The 23729-nt window shown below is 41.7% G+C and overlaps 1 protein-coding gene across 1 annotated transcript in view; it reads left to right on the top strand.

The window, feature by feature from the left end:
* Positions 1 to 22740, top strand: part of ELOVL6 (ELOVL fatty acid elongase 6) — a 131263-nt gene extending 108523 nt beyond the window's left edge. Inside the window, exons 4-5 of the mRNA XM_014839059.3 lie at positions 12673 to 12824; positions 19681 to 22740. Of these exons, the coding sequence (XP_014694545.1) occupies positions 12673 to 12824; positions 19681 to 20105 (577 nt within the window). The 3' untranslated portion in view covers positions 20106 to 22740. The remainder of the gene's footprint in view (positions 1 to 12672; positions 12825 to 19680) is intronic.
* The last annotated feature ends 989 nt before the right edge of the window (positions 22741 to 23729 follow it).

Below are 23729 nucleotides of genomic sequence, written 5' to 3'. Positions count from 1 at the left end.
AGGCTCCATGGTTCCTTGTCTTTTTCTCCTTTTTAACAAAGTGAGCTCACTCATGTAATCTCCACCCAGTGCAAGACACAGACCATTACCAGTACCTCAGAAGCTTCCCGCTGTACCCCTTCCAAGTATGGTCTCCCCGAAAGTAACTATGGCTCTGACTTCTGCCATCAGGTTAATTTTGCCTGTATTTGAATTTCCTATGAACAGAATTGTACAGTATATGCTCGTCTGTCTGGATCCTTTCATTCAGCATTATATCTGTGAGAGTCATCCATGATTTTGTATATAGCAGTAGTTCCTTCGCTCATTACTGTATAGCACTTCATTTATTCATTGTATTTCACTCTCCTGTAGGTGGACATTTGGGTTGTTTCTGCTTTGGAGATGTTATGAATAACGCTGCTCTGGGCATTTTACACCTGTCTTTAGTGTGTGTTTTGTGGGCATTTCTGTTGGGTACACACCTAGGAGAGGAATTGCTCCCTCAGCGGGTGTAGCTTTAGCGGATCCTGCCAAACAGTTTGCTAAAGGATTTGTACCAATTTACACTCCTACCAACAGCCTGTGAAAAATTCCAGTTGCTCCTCATCCTCACTAACACTTGGAATTGTTGGTTTTTCCTAATTTTAGCAATTCTGGTAGGTAGCTTAGTGGATTCTTCTTTTGAAATAAACCAGCTGCCTGGCTGGATGAAGTCTCTGGGAACATCTTCTTTTCCTGCTGCTGTTGCGCATTTCTCAGCAGATGACGGGAGCCTCCACACTGTAAGGAATGAAGCGGTAGCCACAGCTGGAATAAATTTTTTCAATGAATAAACCCAGATAGAAGCAGTCTGATGAAATCAGAGTTTTCCAAAGGGATGTCTGTGCTCTCCGATTTTGATCACGCTGAGCACTAGATTCTTGTCTCAATATCAAGTCAAGCTCACTAGTGCTGATACTTCCTTGTAACAGTACCTGAAGGCGTTCCTTAATTTCACGTTTCTATGGAGCTGCTAAAGAGGTTTGTGGCTGATGGTTGAGACCATTATGATTCTATAATGAAAACTTGACAAAGCTTAGTGTTTATAGTTATACGTAATGAATTATAGAAAACGGTTCTGATTTCCTCCTCATGTTCTCGTGCTTCGAGCATTCCTGTCCCCAGACATTTGTACTGATGTTTATCTGTCTTCTCTTCAGCACCCATCACTAATTCTTCATTTTGATTTATAAACGAATTGATCAAGTTGGGTTTTGTTCTATTCGTCTCTGCACTGTTGGAACCTTCCATTTATCTCAGGAAGTCATCTTAGCATATTTATCGAAAGCACTTCACCTTCATTTGGACTTTTGATTTGTCTTTGGTTCCAATATTTTAAACGTCAATAACTGGGAAATCCATCTCCTTGGTGTTATTGAAGTGATTGCCCAAGTAATAGGCGTTTGGGCTGGGAGACATTGACGGCCCCTCCAACACTGTTTTCATTCAGGTAAATTTGCTCCCTGAGTAATAAAAATTGGACAACGTGAGATTTGGGCTTGGGCCTACTTCTCTGGTTCTACCCCACCCCCTGGAGACAGAACCCATGAACATAAAGCTTTTGATAACATAAGACACCTGGTGGGTCAGTCGCAGTTCCAGCTCCAGGAAACGAAGGCCTAAGGCACAGCATGGTGTGCGGATCCAGTGGAAGGCTGAGGCCAAGGTCATGGGATGGAGGACCACCATGGGGCTCGCTTCATCACTTCCTCCAGGTCTTTGCTCAGATGTCCCCATATTGTTGAGGTTTCCATAAATATCTAAAATAAAACAGCAGTCCCACCCCCACCCAGCACTCCCTGCCCTCCTCATCATCTGACACGTGATGTATTTCCTGACAGTCTCTTTCTCTCCACTTTAAAATTTAAGCTCCAAGAAATGCAGGACCTAATGTCTGATCCACATCCTTTCTAAACTTCTTCAGGTCCCAAAATTTTAGGCATCTCCTTCACCCAAAATAGCACCTGGCACATATAAAACACTAAGGCATTAGTTGGTTGAATGAATGAATGATTAAAAATTCCTGCTCCTCCCCTGTCAGGAATTCTTCCAAGACCTGGCGTATCTGCAGCTGTATCAGTTGGACATGTCCTAACACCCCAGAAGGAGTCAGGGGGTTTCAGTCATTCTCTCCTCCAGTCACATTTGTCTTCTAACATCTAATTGAGAAATTATTGGAATTTCTTGCAGAAATAGAGAAGCAGAAGAATCTGTGCTTTGAAACCTGAGGTTTTGAAGACTGTGGGTTATGGGAAAGGAAAGGAGCCAAGGATATGGGAGAAGGCCAGCGAGTGAGGTCGGAAATGCTCAACACAAGCCGACTGCCTTCCCCTGTGTTCTGTTTGCCCTCTCCGCCGTAAGATGGAAACTGGCTTCTTCTGTAGAAGAGAGAAAAGCCCTACAACCTCAAGGACCCTATTCTCTTCATTAGGCTGGCTGGGATGTCACGGGCAGAGGTGGAGGGAGGCCCCATCTTTCTCAGTGCTCACATCTGATAATGAAATGAGAAGACCTTCTCCCCTGACGAAGTTCCCAGAGGCTTGGAGAGTTCAGCTGTGCAGGATGAGGCCACTTGGGAAGTTCAATGGCCTGGGGATCTGTGAAGCAAGAGGAAGCATGGGCCCTAAATCCTTTGAAACCTTTATTTTATTACCCAATCCTACTCGTAATCATAAATGTCATGGCATGCAAATACCCACTGAGTTCCTGTTATTCAAAGGTGCCTAGGGCCCATGGGTAACTCACTGGCACAACTTCTTGCCTTATGTCCCAAAGATCTTTAAGATAATTTGTGAAAGCACTCAATGAAATTTTCAGCTTTTTCTGCCTTGAGGGTTAAAAAAAGTCCTCTGTAGAAAGAAAGCTGAATGTTCCTAGACAGCGCTAAGAATGCCAAGGCAGCCAGGTGCAGAGTGTGTCAATCATCAGCTCCTGTGTGCTTGGTAACACGTGGTGTGGAAACGAGAGATGGCGACATCCCCGTGAACCTGTGGTCCCAGTCAACGGATTGAATGGGCTTGAGATGTTTTCCAGCATTAAGACAAGCTGTCAGAGCCTTAGTGCTCTCTGTATTTTTGTGGTTGACATTGTTGTTCTTTTCTATTGTTAATCTGTTAGTAGTCAGATACGATTTCTTACTAAGAGACAAATGTATAGGCAGGTGTCTTTTCTTGAAAGTGACCAGAATATTGTCCTTAAAATCCTACAGATTGACCCTAAAAAAAAAAAAGGTGATTTTTGTGAGGAAGAAAGAAAAGCACAAAACTAAGCGGACTGGGTAGGAGAGTTTAAGCATGTTCCTCCTCCTACAAATTCATGGAATACGGTCACTATGAGTGTGTTTGCTTAGATGAAAATTAGAGAGATTGCAAGGAAAATGATGAAAGAGAGGTTGTAGTGGTATCAATAATAATGTTTTACTGTTGTGTGAATAATTTAACATCCATCAGCTTATGTGATCCTCATGACAGCTTGTGATGTAAGCAGAATATTGGACAAGAGCATCTCCAATTTACAGAGGGAATGGGAAGATTCAGGAGACGTTCCCTATAGCTCAGAAGTGGAGGAGAGGACATTAGGAATCTGGTTGTCAGATTTTCTTTGCCTAACACAAGGCTGCCTCTGATAATGCCGTAAACTTCTAGAGAATGACTTCGTTGTTAGAAAATTTTCACATATATTTTCTCAAGGAATGTTGTGTATCTTGTTAGCGGTTAACATTTTATTAAGTCCTTCCCACATGAGTATTCTTATTGAGGGATGTGCATGTCTTATTAAATTAGGTCAAAATAGAGGAAGATTGGGGGCTGGCCTAGTGGCGCAGCAGTTAAGTTCGCACATTCTGCTTCGGCAACCCAGGCTTTGCTGGTTTGGATCCCAGGTGCAGATGTGGCACTGCTTGGCAAGTCATGCTGTGGCAGGCGTCCCACATATAAAGTAGAGGAAGATGGGCACAGATGTTAGCTCATGGCCGATCTTCGTCACCAAAAAAAAAAAATCTGGATTAATAGGAAAAATGGAAACAGATAAGAAGCAAGCCATGATCTATAGAAGAATTAAGGAACAGAGTGACTTTTTCTTCTTTAATTAGGTCAGGTATGCACGCCTGTCTAAAAATGTGCTTATCTATGCTGTGATTTTTGTTTCCAAAATGATTTTGTGATGAAACTGGGGCAATGAGTTTCTGTTGCCTCATTGTGCAACACTATGGGAGGCCTTCAATTGGCTGTTGAGGAGCAGGAGAGTGGACATTTTCAGTTGTCCTTTGAGCAAAAGGAATTTCTGGAAATGGAGGTGAGAGGGTTCCAGAGCAGACCATTTGGATACTCAGGAACGTCAGAGTCCCCCTGCTGGTGTCTTGGCCATTTTAAGATGGGAGATTCTGAAGTGGACACAAGGTCAGAGATTGCTAGTGCTGCCCAGGTTTTTGGCTGGGATTTCTCTTGGAGGAGCAGGTGAACTCTGCAACGTAGTCACTGCCAACCACTGTCAGTGTGACATGTTTGAAGGATGACCCATCTGGACACCATCTGTAAACAGTGTGCAGTTGAAGAGCTTAATATTGAGTTTCACGTGGAAGATAAATTCCCAATGATTGCTAGGAATAATGGTAAAAGGATTTTTGCACCTGCCACCTTAGCCTGCAGACTCAAGGTTCTGAGATCACCGGTCAGCTGTCGAGCAAGTCGATAGCTATCATTGAAGGGCTTCAGTCGACATCTGTCTGTCTGTCTGTCCATCCCTCTAATTTCATGATTGTGGTGGTGAATTGATCTCCTTTGAGAACTCCTGTATTTCTGATGCAAAAGATCCAGGTGGTGGGCCGCTGGCTCTCCCCTTATCCCATTATGAAGTTCACCTGCTGGAGAGCACGCCCGATGTCTCAGGCCCTGTAATCCTTTGGGCGATTCCCCAGAAATTTCCCTGGAGCTCTGTATATCCCCATGTTTAGACAATAATAACGAAAGGTGTGATTTAGACAGCAATATCTTTTCTTTTTCTACCATCTCTTTCCAAGCGTTGGTAATTGAGCGATCTCCTAAAAAACTAAACTCTTTTCAATAGTAGTAAGATATGGCCCAGGGCATGTCACCTCTAGAGCGCATTGCCTAGTAGGCATTTCTACTTAGTTAATATTTGTGAAATGGTGGTTGTTTAAATTTACTTTCTTTGGTATGTCTTGTGATTCTAGTAATTTAATTACAGTGGATGAATATGAAAATTTCAGAAAAAAAAAGCCATGTGCTGCTTAAAAAGATTATAAAAATTTACCTAATGGATTTTTAGATTAATGAGCCCCAAGGAAGGAATTGGGCATATAAAGAGTAGAAATGTATGACGTGTGACATGCAGTCACAGAAGTTTAGGGTTAGAATCCCAAAGGACATTCCCAGTGCCCAGTTTTAAGGATGTAGAAAACTGAGAGTTGTAATGACTTTTTTCTCCTTCCTTCTTTTTTTTCCTTTTTATTTTGTTTTGGGTTTTTTACTTGGTTGGGTTGGGTTGGGGGAGAGATTGTTTAGACAGATAATGTCATGTATCACGACTCTTCAAGCGCTGTCCTGGGGAAACTTTCAGTAGTCATCCCTCAGAAAAAAAAGAGGGTTGATTTCTTCATGCATCCGTGAAACCTGGTTAAGACTGTGCAATGGAGTTAATGGGGCAATGCTATTCGTCTTGGCACTGGAATTATCACTGTCCTAAAAATTGGGTAATATTGCAAAAGAGATTAAGAGTTTTCTCAAAGGAACAAAGTCTTCAGTAGAAACAGATGACTAAGCACTTTTGTGGTCCTGGTGAGTTTTGTGGCTTCAACATTAATCTTTACTACTACCCACAGTTATTTTTAGGACATGTAGATTATGCCCTAACCATCTATTTGATATTATTACAAAATATACAACTTGGTATACTTTTGCAAGTATACCTAAAGGGTATTTTATATTTCCAACAATGGAATTATTAGGTCAAAAGATGCTTGTATGTTCAATTTTGATATATATAATATGCAATTTTATCCTCATTTGTTCATTCATCCACAAGGTGTTTGGGAGACATTCAAACTTTCCAATGGGGGTATCTGATTAAAGATCCCAATGAAAATAAATGAGTCAAACCTAGAAATGATCACTCAATAGAAAGTGAAATTTTACACTCTGAATTGTCAGTGGAGGAGATGAGGAAGTAAAGTATCAAAAAGCACAGTGTACATCCCCATTTAACTGCTGATGTACTGGACCAAAAAAACTCACAGTTTCATGGCTTGTTATTATTATTATTATTACTATTATTATTATTATTGAAAAAAGTGTTTTAGCAAAGGCTAAACACTAAGCAAACTAAAGTGGGCCTTCTTGAGTAAGGATGCCTGTCATCAGGTGTGGAAAAGTTTTAGAAGTTAGCTTGTACTTTGTCGACCGGGACACGATGATGGGGATGCCAGCACTCAGTATCATAAGCACCAGAATCCTCTATCACCTCCCAAGTCTAGGGCCATTCCTGTGGATTTTGTGGTTGTTGCTAATTTGCTCTAGTCTGTTCTGGGATCATTGAGTATTCTTCCTACTCTGGAAACTGTCAGAGTCTAAAACAAATGGCAGTTCACGTTTCGTTATCAGGAAAATCAGTGACCTCTCCTATGTTTGTAAAGAGTTCCTACTGGTGCATCAGCTGTGACCGTGTATTGACAACTGACAAAATCTCACACGTTTTTTTTTTCCTTTTTCTGTTTATAGAATACAAGTTTAATAAAACATTTTCCTTTCCTAATCCTGGAAGTAATTGCACCGTTAGTTATTGAGTTAGCAGACTAGATGGCTCAGGGTGGTTGGCAGTTCAGAACAAAAGGTCTCTGAGAAACCTTGTTTTGACTTCAAAATACCTTACATTCCAGTTGAGGGCCAATGAAGAAACAGTGTAAAAGCGGTTCTGCCAACTATTGGTGTTTGTGTTGAAATAATGGAAAGTATTATTGATGATTTATACCCAAGGCTCTTTCTTCCCAGGGCAGAATTCTGGAATTCTTAAGTCATTACTAAGATAGTCCACTTTGACTTCAGATGGCAGTAAAATTGGAAGGCTAGAATATAGAGTTATTCAGGCTTTTCTCAAGTAGATGAATGGTCAGACCTCATGGTAAGAGCCTGAATTTGAAAGAACATGAGCCATATGTCTCACACCTCTTTAGAAAGGCCCCAATACTTAAAACACAAATTGTGCCTATCAGAATTTGAAATTTGGGGCCGGCTCCGTGGCCGAGTGGTTAAGTTCGCGCTCCGCTGCGGCGGCCCAGGGTTCGGATCCTGGGCGCTGACGTGGCACCGCTCGTCAGGCCACGTTGAGGCGGCGTCCCTCATCCCACAACTAGAAGGACGTGCAACTAAGATGTACAACTGTGTACAGGGGGGCTTGGGGAGATAAAGCAGGAAAAAGGAAAAAAAAAAGATTGGCAACAGTTGTTAGCCCAGGTGCCAATCTTTGAACAAAAAAAAAAGAATTTGAAATTTGTGTATATTATACGTATACTTTTGCTTATTTACATGTTTCTTGTCTCCTGCAATAGACTGTAGAGATTCTCCCCCCTGCCCAGTGAATCCTATAATATCTGACACTTGGTGGATGTTGATGACAGAGGTTTTGATTCAATAAATGAATCGGTCTTTCTCCACCAATCCCAAAGCCCACGTGTCATCCACAGGCTGGTGAGGAAGTAGTGTTGTATCTCAGCTTCATACTGAAAAGTTCTCTGGTAAAGAAAGCCTTGCAAGCTAGTACCGTTATGAAGGTTTATTCAGTGTTTCAATTATAGCTAAGCACCTATTTAAAAAGACGTATTTTTAAGGTTGTCAATCATTAGATGCTTGCTTTTCAATAGTCAATACAGAAATGTACATAGCACAAAATAGAAGGTCCCCTTCTCCGCCCACAGAGTACCACAGTGAACAGTCCCCTGGGCATTCTCGGCACCTCCTGGAGTACATGCCATGGCAAATGGCTGATAATGAAGAAACAGGCTTCTTCTGAACTAGGAATCCAGAACATTCGTTTGAGAAGAAGCACCTCAGCTCACCAGGGCTGTGCTTTCCTCCAGACCTCCTTGCTGCATTGCTCCTAACGTGGCTGAAGGAGAGCGGAAACAGCGATGGCTCCCTCCGCCGAGCTCTGCCCGCTTCCGTGAAGTGTTAGAATCAAAACTCGGCTTTGACAAGAAAAGTGGTGTATTTCTTCCAAAGAAAAAAAAGGATGCTAGTGTGATCTTACAGTTGAGAAAAGGCATGTGATATAGTAGTCACCTGCCCTCATTAAATGCAGTGACCAGACTCTCAGCCTCTTTGAGGTCCTGGATTTAGAATAATCTTTATCATCTTATCAAAAGATCAATTTCACCTGAACCAGATGCTCCTCTGTACCAGCAGTCTCTCCTTCAAGACGTTCTATGGAAAATGCTCATTTCACATCCTGTTGGAAACTTGCTAGCTGTCACTTATTTTGTGAAAAGTTGGCTCATGAAATAAAACACTTAATAGTAAAAACTTAATAACAAAACACTGAATTACATGAACAGTTATTAGTGCAAATCAAATTCTCTATATATCATTTTCCTTGACTTTCCATTAGGGATAATTAACCTTAACCTCTCTTAGCTGACAAATGAGATGAGAGAGAGAAAAGTGATTTTCAACATGGAAGGACAGATCAAGTAAAGCATCAATAATGACAGTAAATAATAATGAAATTATAATAATATAATAAAAACTGGTTTATTCAGCACCAATACATCAGAAGGCTCTATGCTACCTAAATACCTGTCTTATATCGTCTTAGAAAATTCATAGAACTAATTTGCCAGTTAGATATTATGATCATTTCAGATGAAGAAAGACTTAGAGTTAAGTAATTTTCCCAGTCATGAAACTAGTAAGTGAAAGCACTGTGATTAGAATTTGCAACCCTCATCTTTTGGAGTGGCTTCAGGTGGTTGAGAACATTGATGTTATGTCCACTCATGGCTAGAAAGAGTGTCAGGATTGATTAGCCATGTCTGCCGTGAGTATAAGCAAGGCCTGGGGGCAGCAGAATGTAAGCTGCATACTGCTGTCTTGCATCACACTGTCTCTCAAGATGATGTAACTTAGGGAAGAAAAAATGTCTCCTTCCCTAAAGTATATTTTGGTAAAGTATCACAGTCTCAGGGCCCTGCATCCAGTTATAATAAAAAGCCACACGGTTTTTATTATAACATCAAAGTGTACAGTGGCTGAGACATGCCAGAGCAGAGCTACTGGCTGCCCACAAATAACAATCATCCCACTGGCCAAGCAGCCTCCCAGCGGCTCCCCAGCAGGAGCATTGTCACATCCCAACAAAGCGCCTTTGCCTTTGACACATAGGCCCAATGACTGGCACTGATGGTTTCCCTGAAAAATGCACTGTCCTCTGTTCTGAGTCAGCCTTATTGTTCGGAGCTTAGGGAGCGAGGCTTACGTCCAGATGTGGGACAATAATATGTGCTATACACTTGCTGTCAGCAATATTGTGGGTTACCATAGTATCCAAATTGTCCACTCTGCGATGCTCCAAAATGACCTCCTTGTACCCTAACCCTCAAACTTTGAATACCTATTTGTCCCAACCTCAAATACGACTTCCTCTGAAGTCTTCCATGACCAACACTACCACCTGCCAGAGTTAGCTGATGGATCCTTGTCACCACAGCATCTAAGAGCATTGCCAATAAATATGTAACAATTGGAAGAATAAATTAAGCTCTGCCAATACTTCAGAAATTGGGTATAAAAGACCATGATTTTGAGGCCCGAGACGATGAAAGGAAAGGCACTGTTCCAAAGGTACTTTCCTTAGGTCTGCTCTGATCTTGTATGAAGCATGCGGTCTAGCAGCAAAATGCAGTAGAGGCAGGGCCCGCTTCCTGGGGTGGCGGGCTGGAGCCAGCAGAGAAAAGCATTTTGTGTCCAATGTGCTGGTGGTTCAGAAAAATCATACCTCTGGGGCTAATGAGCAGATGGATACATATTGAAAGTGTGTTGTTTGTGTGTTTCTTTGCTTTTGGCTTGTACAAAAGGCATTGACGTCTCTCCCACTGGCCTATGACAAGCAGACAACTGATGGAGTAAGTAGTTCACCAGGACTGTCTTTTGAATAGATGCATTTGATAGCCACAAAATATAACTAGTATTCAAAAGTCTACTGACACTCAGATCTTGTGTGTTGTGTCTGCTGGAATGCTTTGAGCTGCAAGTAATAGGAAGCAAAACTCCAAATGGCTTATACAATAAGGAAGCTTTATCTCAAAAACAAGAGGTCTTGTGATAGGGTCACTGAAAGATGGACTAATTCAGCAGCTCTGTCACATGTGAGGGATGACTTTGACTCCTTTCTGAGTCAGCTTTGTCATCAAGATAGCTCCCTCATGGTTGCAAGATGGCTGCTGTGCTTCCAGCCAGTACATGGTAAACAGCAAGGAAATCTCTCCCAAAAGGCCCCCAGCATCCCTCTCCTCTTGTCACACTGGCTAGAACTAGGTCACTGCCCACCCTAAGAAATCACTGGTAAGGGAAATGGGGTCACTAAAACTTGCTTAGGTGATTAAGATTTACTCCTCAATGAAGAGAAGGTCACTTTCCTTGGGGGAATCATGAGGTAGGAGAACCTGAACAAAATCGAGATATTAGTATGTTGAAGAAGGAAGGGACTTGGCTCTTGAATAGGCAACCAATAGTACCTGCTACATGTGCTCAGTGGATATGCCACATCTGTATTTCCGTATTACCTTCCATAGCAGCAAATCAAAGTGCACAATATGCTAAGAACCGTAATTTGGTGATGGTCGCAATTTTTCGTATTAAAATTTAGCCATCATCTGGTGAGGTAAAGACAAAACATAAAAAATCAGTTCAGATAAGACAGAAAAATCACCACTATCTGACTTTACCAATGAAATCCAGCTCCCCACTCTCAAATTAGGTCAGTTTATTGACTGTAAGGGCTGAGGTCATTCTGTTAGGAGAGGACATTTCCTTGAGATAAGAAAGTGAGAAGGCGCAACATTGGGTGAACATGGGAGTAAAGCTTGCCAAGAAGAGGGAATATCATATGCAAAGGTCCTGAGGCAGAAAACTGAAAGGATCAGAAAGTGCTGGAATGATTGGCCCACAGTAAGCAGGAAGAGAATGGCAGGAGGTGTGAGGGTGGAGATGGTGGAGAGAGGGGTCGTTCAGAGCCTTGCAGGTCCAGTGAGGACTCAAGTGCAGTGGGAAGCCACTGAAGGATTAAGCAGGATCTACAGCAGTAAAATGACACCAACAATCCTATACAGGATCGTTTTACACGTTGGAAAGAGTAATGCCATTTAATGTCTTTAGGGAAGCTACTTACAAAGTCCCAACTTGACAGCCAGTTGCCAGGAGCTCAGCTTCATTGCCTTGGTTCTCCTCAGAGTTGACCTTAGGTCTAGTTGGTGGATGTATGTTTGTAGATGGAGTAACCAGTCGAATGACTTATTCCAGAGCAACTCTAAGGCATTTTAAGTAAAGTTAGTGCCTCTGAAGGGAAATGAAGGCTACTATTTCCCAATCTGGTGAGGCTGCTACTGGTTTCAACAGTTCTTCACTAGTTTATCTCTGAATTTAAGACCCTAGAAGGAGACGCTGCCAGAAAAATGATGGGTTGGCACATCTCCTCACCCATTCGGCCAGCTGCTGGTCCAGGCTGTGTGTGGTTTGCGTCCTCGGGAACGTACCTAAAGGCTTCATAATGGCTGCTCCTTCCAGTGCCGTATCCTTTCACACTTAGGTGACATCATCGAGCTCAAAGCGTTCCAGAGCTCACCTCTCTTCTTAGCAGTTCCTGGATAAAAATTCCATATGTCAGTTTATTTTTCAACAGTCTTTCACTTTCTCAACAATCTTTGAGCACCCATGCCTTTGTGGAGGCAAACATATGACAGGGCATTGAAGAACAGTGTTCGAGCCGTGTTGTATGGGGTTATGGGGAGCTCAGAGGTGTGAGCCTGGACAGCTTCCTGGAGGAGGCGGTGATAGAGCTAAACCTTGCAGGAGACTTCTGGCTTCTGTGAGAAAGATGGGTTAGAGAGTGGGAAGGTGTGACCAAGGACAGTGCTTCAGAGGCTGCTGCAGGAGTCCAAGGAAAGGCCGAGGAGGCTTAGATGGATACAGCCAGTCCAGATGTAGAGAAGAGCTGGCTGAAAGAAAGAAGCAGAGACATCCAGGGAATAGAGCCGCGGGACTGGAGAATGATTGAACACAGGACAGAATGGAGCTAGTGCCACGGGTTTCCAGCCAACCCCATCCCATTGCCCAGGGATAGTTCTCATGCTAAACCACAAAGGGTCCCCAGCGTTCTTCACGAGATCCTGCCCTGGATCTCTTCCCGTTTTCCATGACGACCTTTTGGAACGTTGGTGAAGAATAAGTGGCGTTGTGTCTGGTCTTCAGAATAAAGCGCTGAGAAGTTGCATTACTCTTGTTTATGAAACATTTTAAGATGCTTCTGGGTAAATGCAAATTATTCTGGTTTGTCTATCCCACCAATGGCAGGGAGTCTTCTAAGTATGGTTAATTCAGAGGTGAATTGTTCTCCTGAACGTTGCTTCTTTTCTCTTTTCATATGAAGTATATTCGGTGCTCTTCGAACTGGTGCTTATATGGTGTACATTTTGATGACCAAAGGCCTGAAGCAGTCAGTTTGTGACCAGAGTTTTTACAATGGACCTATCAGCAAGTTCTGGGCTTATGCCTTTGTGCTAAGCAAAGCACCCGAACTAGGTAAGTGTCTTCTCTCCTTCCCTTACCCCCTTTGTAGCTACACACTCCCAAAATTTATTTAAAAATGAACAAAGAAATAAGCAATTTGAAGGTCCTGTTTTGTTGGTTGCATCAAAGTTACGATTAATGAATTTGAGTTCTTGACTAACTTCCACTATCTTTTTCTCCCTCCCCTCCTTCCTTCCTTTTAAATAATTGTACATTGTGTATAGCAAAATACTTTACACAGAACATGCGGATTTCCAAGCACTACTGAAAATACACTTCCAGGGGCTTATAAAACATACTCAGCCCTTTCTCCAGGTCCATTAACAGCTGAGCTAATATTAGAATATGGGGAGAAATTAGCAACACAGCACTTTCCCAACCCATGTGGAAGCCTGCTTTCCCCTCTGGCGTTAGGATTCAGACTAGGAAGTTGAGGGTCCCATTAAGGTATCCTTCTGTTCTCATTAACAAATGCTAAGGGTTAGTTTCTGCTGTTGTTTGATTTTAATCATCAAAGAGACGGGTCTTGGAGAGGAAAAATATAGTTTATCTTCTAGAAATTAATCAAAATTACTTGCTATTTTTGTGGATTCCTAAGGTTTTCCCTTCAATTCTTTAATGCACTTGACTGTAAGTGTGATATTCGTTAGCAGAAACAGCGAAAAATTAAGTGGCAAGGATTTGACATGGGCCCAGTTCCCCAGAAAAATATCTTTATTGCCAGAGAAAGGGATCTGCTGGTGATGATAAGCTCTGAGTTCCTGCATGAGCAGTGCCACAAACTGGTGTAAATCCTTGGGGAGCCCCTAGCCATCCTCTGGGTTTCTTAATTTTTTGTCTGGAATTAAGAATTGTATTATTTAGTTCAAAATATTTATTTATAGATTGTGTTCCCTCTCCCGTTGCCCCTAAAAAGGGGATTAGAGGTTGCAGTTTCATTGTAAGTCACCTACAATATAAGCTGTCATCAGTCTTTCTATCAGGTGCCCCTGGTTCCTGGCCTGTGTCTGTTCACAAAGGACGTGAGGTCTCTCCCATGTGTGCTCCAACAACCTATCCACTTTCCACTGGGTGCCCCACACCTGCCACCTACAAATAGCTGACAGTTGGTTTGAACTGTTGGTTTGACCATTGCCTTCCCACGTCAAAGACAAGGGAAGATCAGCAGAAGAAAACTTCTCCTGAAAACCTTTCCTAAGAAGCACAGGGGTGCAAAGATGGGTCCCTTACACAATCTGAAATAAGCAGTCTTAGAGTGAAATGCGTTAGTATAGATTCATTCATTCAAGAAATTTATATTAAGCACCTACCATGAGCCAGGCATTTAATAGGGGCTGAATGGAATAGCTACTTTATCTAAAAAGAAATTTATAATACAAACTTTATGAACCAGCCCCCAGGAGGCTATTTTTTATATTTGAATTGGGACCACTAGTGCCGAATCTTAGGCCAGAGAAGTCTTTTTCAAACTTGGAGCTACAGACAATGCCTAAAAGTCTGCAGATGTATGTTTAGAAATTTCAAAACTCCATGAGAATATATTAATTTTGTGTTTTCATTTATAAATCAAAGATAGTCTTGCCAGCTCTTTCACAGTGATGCTTTTTTAGTTAGACTCACTGAGTTTCTGAGTCAGAACCCATGTATTCTTCACTCTTCGGGTTTTGTGACCTTTTTCTTGGAAATAAATTCATACATTATGGAAGTTCGAGAACTTTTCAAGTTGAGAAATATATCCCCAACTTCTCATGTATGCCAGACACATTGATGTGTGTAATCAGTACCCCTATTAACGCCCCCAATCCTTCTTGATGAAGAACTGACTACGGATCTTTGAATGCAGTGAATACATGGACCACATGACCCCCACATAACCCCCTGAGCACTTTCACGATTTCCACCTCACTGCCTTCAACACAGATTTTTTTTAGAAAATCAGAAATGGCACCGCCATGCTTCTGGCCCATAAGCCTCCAATTGCAGAGGAGCAACCTCAGTGTTTCTTCTAGGAATGTCTTTTCCATACAAGGGCTGCTCATCTGTGTTCTGAGTTTTATCCAGTTGTATGTGAGGGACTTGAGAATAAAAATAGTCCCTCCCATCTTTTGAAAGAATAATTTATTGAAGAGCCACCCCAACCTATCCATAGTGGTCATTTTCCTTCAAAGACCTTATTAGAGCTGTGCTCTCTGTCGTGACTTCCAGTCCAGATTGAAATCAAGGTTCTAGGATGGTGGGCAGAGTTGGGGTTCCCAGACAGGAGCGATCAGGGCAGCACCCAGAGTTCTCCGTGCTATCATCCTCTGTCTTGTTAGAGTTGATCCTGAGGATGTTAAATTGCTCATCTTGTCTTAATTTACTGTAGCCCACCATGTGGCTCCCTCCAGCCCCAATGCACATATTATGACTGAACACAGAATCTTCCTTCATGAGCCCAGACAGAGCTGTACTCAAGCCCTTATGCCGTTGTCTTGATAATCCCTATTCCCAGAGAAGCCTCACTCACCATAGTAGTTTCTGGGTTAAATATCAGTCCATCCCCTCAATATGGGATTGGAGTGTTGGCAGTGGGCTGAAGAGCTGGAAAAAAAATAAAATCCTAATCTTGACACAGTTCTTTAATGAGGCTAGTTTAGTGACACAAATGCTTCATGGAGTTTCAGATCCTTTATAAGGACTTTTTCATGGTCTGAGGACCCTTTTTCAATTTAAAATACGATTTATTTTCTTTCAATTATTCTGGAGCTCCTTTGACATTGGCCTTCCCAAGGTAAATTGCTGGATCAAAATAGAGCCAAAGATCAGGGCCAGCTGGGTGTCTCAGAGACAGCCAGCCCCTCGCCCTCACGGAGGGAACATGTTTGCCTGGGTGCCTTTCTGTTCATTGTGGAAGTTTCGTTCCTTCCCAGTCTTTTTACTCTTCGAAAACCTTGTCACTACCATTTAGTTAAAAAAGATGTATCCATTTGGGTTATTTAGAACTTTTCTTATTTTTAGGTCCGTAGTTCTGCTTTTCAGTACTCTAAGATGCCGGACCCCCTCACGAGCGCCAGAAAGAACAGGTCCTGTGGAAAAGAAGAACAGTGCTTCCGTGTTCAATACTAAGACTCGATTTTCCCCCCAAAACCTGCAATTCTGCAGTTTCTACTAAACTTTTTTTTTATTGTGGCAAAATAGACGTAACATAAAGTTTTCCATTTCTAAGTGTACAGGGCTGCGTGTGAAGAACCTTTGCATTGTTGTGCAACCATCGCCAGCATCCACACCCAGCACTTTTTCACCTTCCCCGACTGAAACTCTACCCATTGCATACTGTCTCTCCATTCCCCCTTCCCTCAACTCTTAACAGCAAGATGGGCTTTCTGTTTCAGCAGAAAACAATGAGCTCATTGCAGTGAATAAGAGAGCTACAATCTACTAGAACAAGTAAGGGGAAGAAAGCCACCAACCTGCTCTATGTGCCAAAATCTTTGAGTGCCTACTGTTTGAATTATACTAAAACCTGCTGAGATTTGGTTTTGTTAAAACTTGGAAACATCTGCTCTGAGTCTAGGTCCTTGCTGAGTTGAGCTCATCATTGTTTTTGAAACTCTGACTCAGCAAAACTCCAGCTAACTCTGCAAAGAGGGATGCAGCCATCTGTGACAAACTACACAGAGCAGGCTGTCCATTCCTTGGTAGCCATGCATGCCCTGGAGATTCCAAATGCTGACCGACTTCTCCATAGCTGCACGGAGACCTGCACTCAACAGGCACTTGAGCAGAAGATATAGTTCAGGAGGCACATGCAGGTATGAGAACACCATGCCCTGCCTGCAGGCTGGCTCTTAACTGAAAATAGCTGAGCCAGAGGTTAGAGAGACCGTAGTAAAGAGAACATGAACCACGGGTAGCTAAAATATGTGATACATGGCTGAAATTTCAAGAGTCAAAAGTCCCGCTGCTTATACTTGGCCAAAATCCTTTCCACAATGCCAACCAGACCTTTGGCCAAGAAAGATTGGTTGGCCGACATCATATACACAAACCCAATCTTTAGTGTGCATTTCTAGGTCACTCTCGTTTTTGACAAACCTGTAAGTACCATGGCTTGGCATGAGTGTCTCATGACAAATCAAATGTCGTATTATGTGGTTTCCCCAGAGGAAAAATAATTCATAACTGCCAGAGTGGCATGACGGATGCATCTCAGCTACAATATCGAAAGAATCATGGGAGGTCTCAGGGAGCCCCTCTGGAGCCCCGCCAGTTTCCCCTCACTCAAGGGATGCCACTGTTCTTGGGTCAGCAGCCTTCTTGGGTTCGGTAACCTTGAGAAGGCACTGGAGTGGTACTACTGAGAGGCTCTGGAGCCAGATTGGAAGATACTTACCTTCATTCCTCTATCTACCGTCCTATATATCTGCCCCGAAAAATATTCTTAAGTGAATTCACATTAATTTTGTTTTGAAGATCTCATGACATGTCCTTTACACCCACCTCCCCAAAATAAACAGAAACACCTAGTGTGTCTCAGATCGAGCCTGAGACCCCCACTCAGACAGGAAAACAACCAAAGCAATTTTCGATTCCAGAATTGTAGGTTCCACTTCCCATTCCAGGTTAACCCACTCTAACGTGGTCTGTCTTATTCCCCTGCTATGCTCCTCACACTGAAATCATTCATCAGACAATAAAGTTTTAATTAAAAATGATGACAGAGTTAAAGTTAAATCTAAAGAATTAGAAAGGATGAAATGCTTATTACTTTATGGCAAATGACTTTTTTTTTTTTTTTAAGATTTTATTTTTTTCCTTTTTCACCCCAAAGCCCCCAGGTACATAGTTGTATATTCTTAGTTGTGGCATGTGGGACGCTGCCTCAGCGTGGTTTGATGAGCAGTGCCATGTCCGCGCCCAGGATTCGAACTGACGAAACACTGAGCCGCCTGCAGCGGAGCGCGCGAACCTAACCACTCGGCCACGGGGCCAGCCCCGGCAAATGACTTTTATTACAATGTGTTTGGATATTGTGTGGGATATATATTTTAGTTTATGCTTGGATAATCATAAAAAACATCTTCTCAGTTATCAATAACCAAATTTGTCTTTACATATAATTCCTTGGACTTCTACTTTCTTTCCACTGTGAACAAAAGTAAGCTGGAGTTACTGTGCCTGCATTATAGTCCACAGAGGGAAGGAGGCACAGAGTAGTGAGTACACAGAATAGTGGATCTGTGACAGGCACACAGAAATAGCGTAGTTTAACACTGAGAAGTAAACCCCAGGTCTCCTGACATAATTTTGTCCCCTAAGTATTCAAGAGAGAGCTACTGTCACCATCGATCATTATCAGTCTGTCTGACATTTATAGGCATAATATGGCAGGTGTCCCACCAGAGAAAAGAGGACTTCTAAGAAACTTTTATAATATGTTCAGAAATGCAGCAATTGGCAGCTTTCCGTTTCTGTTCTAAACAAATAGGAAGTAATACTGTTTAATAAATCAGTAGGGAAATAAATTAACAGCTCCTGCTGAACGGAATAGGGCACCACCTGTATCGTAACCACAGCCATCAGAAACTTAACATCTTTCCAAAGCCCACCATTCTTTGACCTTCCCTAATGCCACATGTTTTAGGGTGTCCATGAAGTATGACAGATAAGTCAAGATAAGTACCAATTCCCTTTGTGCTTAAATAAATTTCAGAAGAGGGACCTTCTACTTCTCCCTGGTATATAAAAAGAAGTCAAGTTTGAGTTCACCAAAGATTGTGAAGGATTTGGGGTTTTCCTCTATCTGAGAACCACAGAGATAGAAAAGACATGAAACGTTGACCTGCATAAACCATTTCTGTCCCACATGCCAGTGTCTCTTCCCTTTTTTTCTACTTGTTAAGGGAATTGGGTGTATTTGTTACTGTGTTCGCTCTTCATCCATTTTTACATAAGTATTCTACAGTATATTTTTCAGAATCCCTACACTTTTAAAGAATCATTTCAGATATATAGCATCTACCTACCTGAGCATAATTCTAGCTTCTATAATGTAAATTTCCTACCTCAGGGACAGTGGTCTCTTTCTTCAGAGGGATATTGTTAGTAAAATTTTTTATAGATCTTGGAAAGCTTTTTCAAAGTTAATTCCACCAAAATGGGTGTCATTCTCAGTTTTATCACTTGATTCATTGGTATAAAATATTCTAGTTGCCATCTTCAGCAAATATAGTGGAAGATGACTTTTGTTCTCTTTTTCTGTTTTTGCCTTTTCTTTAAATTTTAGTTTTCTAACTGCCATTTATCAGGGCTTCACTTTATAGGGAGCTTACAAAGATATGTTTTTGAGGGATACCTTTTGTCATGTATCAAAGAAAAATGGTTTTCCTCATATAGAGAGGTTTAAGAACATTGCTGGGCACTTGAATTCCAATGTGTTTCCCTCAATTGATCAGTGATCTAGAAGTCCCTTGACTCTTCCAGGTAATACTTCCTAATATGGTCGAGTTAGAAATTGGGCAACATGATTGCTGACGTCCCTTCCAGATCAAAAATAAGGTTTTGTGTAAAACATCTTTCTGAAAGTAATATTTATTGAGCACTTGCCATGTGCCAAGAGGGCATGTTGATTATCCTATTTAACTTAACTCTCAGACACTTCCAAGCTACAGTTATTATCCTCACTTTCCAGAGGAGGAAACTGGAAAATGGTGAGGGTAAGTAAGCTGTCCAAGGGCACAGAGCTAGTAAATATCAGTCCAGGATTCTAACCGAGTCCCTCTCACTCTCAAGTCCTGGTTCAAGATCTCGACCTTCTTGCAAAAACTTCAGTTATCGTTATGTCATGGTCAAGGGGCTCATGTACGTTCTTTCCCTTTTGGTCTTTCAGGAGATACAATATTCATTATTCTGAGGAAGCAGAAGCTGATCTTCCTGCACTGGTACCACCACATCACTGTGCTCCTGTACTCCTGGTACTCCTACAAGGACATGGTTGCCGGGGGTGGTTGGTTCATGACCATGAACTTCAGCGTGCACGCCTTGATGTACTCTTACTATGCCCTGCGAGCGGCTGGTTTCCGAGTCTCTCGGAAGTTTGCCATGTTCATCACCTTGTCCCAGATCACGCAGATGCTGGTAGGCTGTGTCGTTAACTACCTGGTCTACTACTGGATGCAGCATGACCAGTGTTACTCTCACTTTCAGAACATCTTCTGGTCCTCACTCATGTACCTCAGCTACCTTGTGCTCTTCTGCCACTTCTTCTTTGAGGCCTACATGGGCAAGATGAGGAAAATCAGGAAGACTGAATAGTGTTGGGACTGAGGGGGAAGCCATAGCTCAGGGTCATCAAGAAAAATAATAGACAAGAGAAAATGGCACAAGGACTCACATATGGTGCAGCTAAAACACAACACAACACATGAGCAAACACAAAGCCCAAGGCAGCATAGGAATGATCAGGTTGACTTAACCCAGTAAGTTTATGATCCTTTTTGGGTGAGGACTCACTGAGGGCACCTCAATCTCAAAGGATTGCTGCTGGAAGACCCCATGCCCTCTTTATCTGTCGACCCTCAGACAAATGAGAACAAAAGTGAGCCAGAGGCAGGAAGAGAAACAGGAGACAAACAAAAGCTATTAACACTATTTGAAAAAAATGTATTTACTAAGTGTTATATTTCTCTAAGGACGAAAGAAGTTTACTTTAAAAACTGTGCGAGCACATATGCATACAATCCTTTCTAACCTTTTTCCGACACTAAACTGGAGCCAACATAATAGATAAAAATGGACGAAACACAGGGTGTGTATCTAGAACAATGATGCTTTTGCAAAAATTAAAGCCTTTTTTAAGAACGGCTAGTAGTCGTAGCCCCCATGAGAAAAGATGCCTTAATCTCTAAGATTAAGAAAACAGGTGTAAACAACTCTATTTCAACTAAGAGAAAGACTAGTGTTTTTCTCTTCACAGCACAGCCTTGGGCTAGTGAGGTTGCCAAAACCAGACGGGCACAATATTTTTCCAAGGTTCTTCCTGGGAGGATGGAAATAATGCAGCCCACTTCCTCCAGGGGCAGCTCCAGCTCAGAGCATTTCTGAGAGTTTAGCTGTGATTTCTACACTTAAATGAGATACGAAGCATTATCCTTGGTTCCGTTGCCCTAGGCTTTTGGGCAGAAGAGTAAATACAGAATAGAAAAGATGAAACTCAGCCAAATGACTTGAAATTGGGCTCTGAACTACCTGTAAAAAGGTTCAGCCCAAGACCATTCTTGAGCTGGGAAAGGGAAAACAGACAGCGGGAAGAGAAGTCAGCGGAAAATCAAGGCAATGGACAGACAATGTGTATGCCCCTCCTACCGGACTTCACACATTCTCATAACTTTCCAAATGAAACCCTGTGGTACAGTCCATATTTTCTATATTTTTGTGAATTTCAAAAAGAAATCTGCAGGGCCTTTCCTGATAATGGGTGAACACTGTGCTTCTGCATCCTCTGCATTTGCTCCCTAAGCAGTGCAGGGGGTATAAAGTGCCCTCTGCTGGTCAAGTGGAGATGCTTCAACAAACACTCATGCAAGTTTGGCTGGAACAGTTGACAACAACAGGCCCCTTCTAGGCTTATCCTTCAAATTTTAAATGGTATAAAATACTCGTATTTTTGGCCAAATCAGGAGATGTTCTTCCTGCTTCAAATGACTTCAGAAATTTTTTAAAAGGGACTTTCGCTCTGGAACTCAGAAAAATCAACATATTAAGAGCCATATTCTTTAAAGAAATAAAAAGAAAGCTAGATAATATAATATTACCTGTAATATTTCAGTCCTTTACAAGCCAAATAAATGTGTAAACATTCCTAGTATTTCAAAGAAGCAGTTACATAAAGTTGTTCAATGTGATATAATAGTATTCTAATTGGTTACGTAGCTTAATGATTAGACAAGCTAGACGATAAGCTTAGGGCCTACCACCTACATAGATTCTATACGCAGAACCACACACGTATGCACACCGATGTGGGGGATCCACACACGTATGCACACCCACGTGGGGTGAACCCAACTTCAAAGCCCAAGTGGATAGAAACCCATTTTCTGGCTAGCAGAAAAAGAAACTGTTGTTTATCTTTCTTGCTTTATTTGAGAGTGTACAGTAAAAAGGGATTTTTCAAATTATTTTTATATTATTTTAGCTTTAATTGTGCTGTCATTCATGAAACAGAGCCGCTCTGCTTCTCTGTCAGAGATGACAAGGGCTTTCTCAGCATCTCGTCTATGTGTGGAATTTAAAAGAATAAAGTTTTATTCCATTCTGTGTGAATGGTTTGAACAATGAACAAAGAATCCATGCAGACCAAGTCATGACTGATAGCCTGGCTGGGGGTGGGGAGGGAGCCGCTACATCTGTGTTAAATTATTGTGAACAGTCTATGATGTCGTGACGTAGGTTCATAGATGAGGAACAATTGATGGAGGAATGTATTATTATTAATATTTTTATTGTTATTATTATTATGGCAAAACTGACATGAGCTGAAAAAGTGGGTCCTGCTATGACAACTAGTAGATCTGAGGATGCAAATGATGTTACTTTGAGCTTTGAAAATACATGATGCTGTGCAATAAGCTTTTTTTTTTTTCCTATAGGAGAAAACGAGCAGAATGATTAAAATAAGGAAAAGGCCAAATAGGAGCTGACTTGAGTTTAATTGAAGGACCACTCAGAGCTCCTCTGGTTGATTTAATTTAATTATTTAATCCATTGATTTGTCATTGATCCTTTAATGCAGGTTAGAGTGAGGGAAGGGGCCTGGACTTTAAGTAGACTCGAAATGATGCTTCCAAAGCACTTTCATCTTGATGCAGGTTCATACTTGTGTGCACTTGTGAGATAATTTAGAATTTTTGTTTACAGGTTGAATGTTTAATAAACGGTTTTTAAATTAGCTAAATATATCGAAGGGCATTTCCAATGTTTATCACTTGAGGGAAAAACCACACATAGAAAAAACCAAAATTCTGATATTCCAGGTTCAGTACACTGTTTTCAATGTCTCAGCTTCACTGCTTAATTATATCAAAATATGAGGCCGGACCACTAGCCCACGGCAAATCCGACAGCTACCGGAGACCTGGCTAGCATGCAGATAATCCTGCTGTCAGTTAACATTCCAGAAAAACTTGGGCAGGCAAGTTTTTACAGCTGCCCCACTATGATGCAGTAGATTATTTTTCTATTGAAGATTTTCCCACTGCATTCCAATTTGAGTATGGTGAAAACATTCCTGGATTGGGAAAAAAAAAACCCAAATCCTTCATTTCACATTTAAGTACATGCAATCTGATACGCTAGGTCTGAGCATCAACCCAAGTCTATGAGTTTGCAATGAAATCATTCTAGTGAGAAATGCTGTATTCACAGAGCAGGAGATTTTATCTGAACATTCTAGTTTTGCTAATGAGAAAAGAGCAACTACTATAGTTCATGTAATGCCAGGCCAAAGAACCAACTTAAAATCATGTATTGAGATTATTCCAGGTCATTTACTCCCATCCTTCCACTAGAAAAGTTGGGGAGGGAGGGAGACAATACATACCTATATGTTGCTTAAGGGGAAATAAAGGATTGATCTCGTCCTCCTCACTTCTTCACCTCCCTCCTAATCTAGCTCTAGACTGAGCCAGAAACTTCATTTGAGTGGGGTTTTTGTAAAATTGAATGGAAGAACACTTGTAAGAAAGAGACTCACAGAGTTTTTTTAAAAAAATCAGATGTGTTATCCTCATGATCAGATAAAACCTGTCACATCAGAGTTACAAATCACCTGGAGTCAATTACACTGGAGTAGAATGAGTAGAATGTTCCAGAAGTCTGGCCTCATTCCCAAACTGCTGAGTCACCTGGGAGAGAACATGCTCAGGTTACTATCTCTTC

Source organism: Equus asinus, chromosome 3, assembly GCF_041296235.1.
Source record: "Equus asinus isolate D_3611 breed Donkey chromosome 3, EquAss-T2T_v2, whole genome shotgun sequence".
Classification (NCBI taxonomy): domain Eukaryota; kingdom Metazoa; phylum Chordata; class Mammalia; order Perissodactyla; family Equidae; genus Equus; species Equus asinus.
This window is presented reverse-complemented; position numbering and strand designations above follow the sequence as displayed.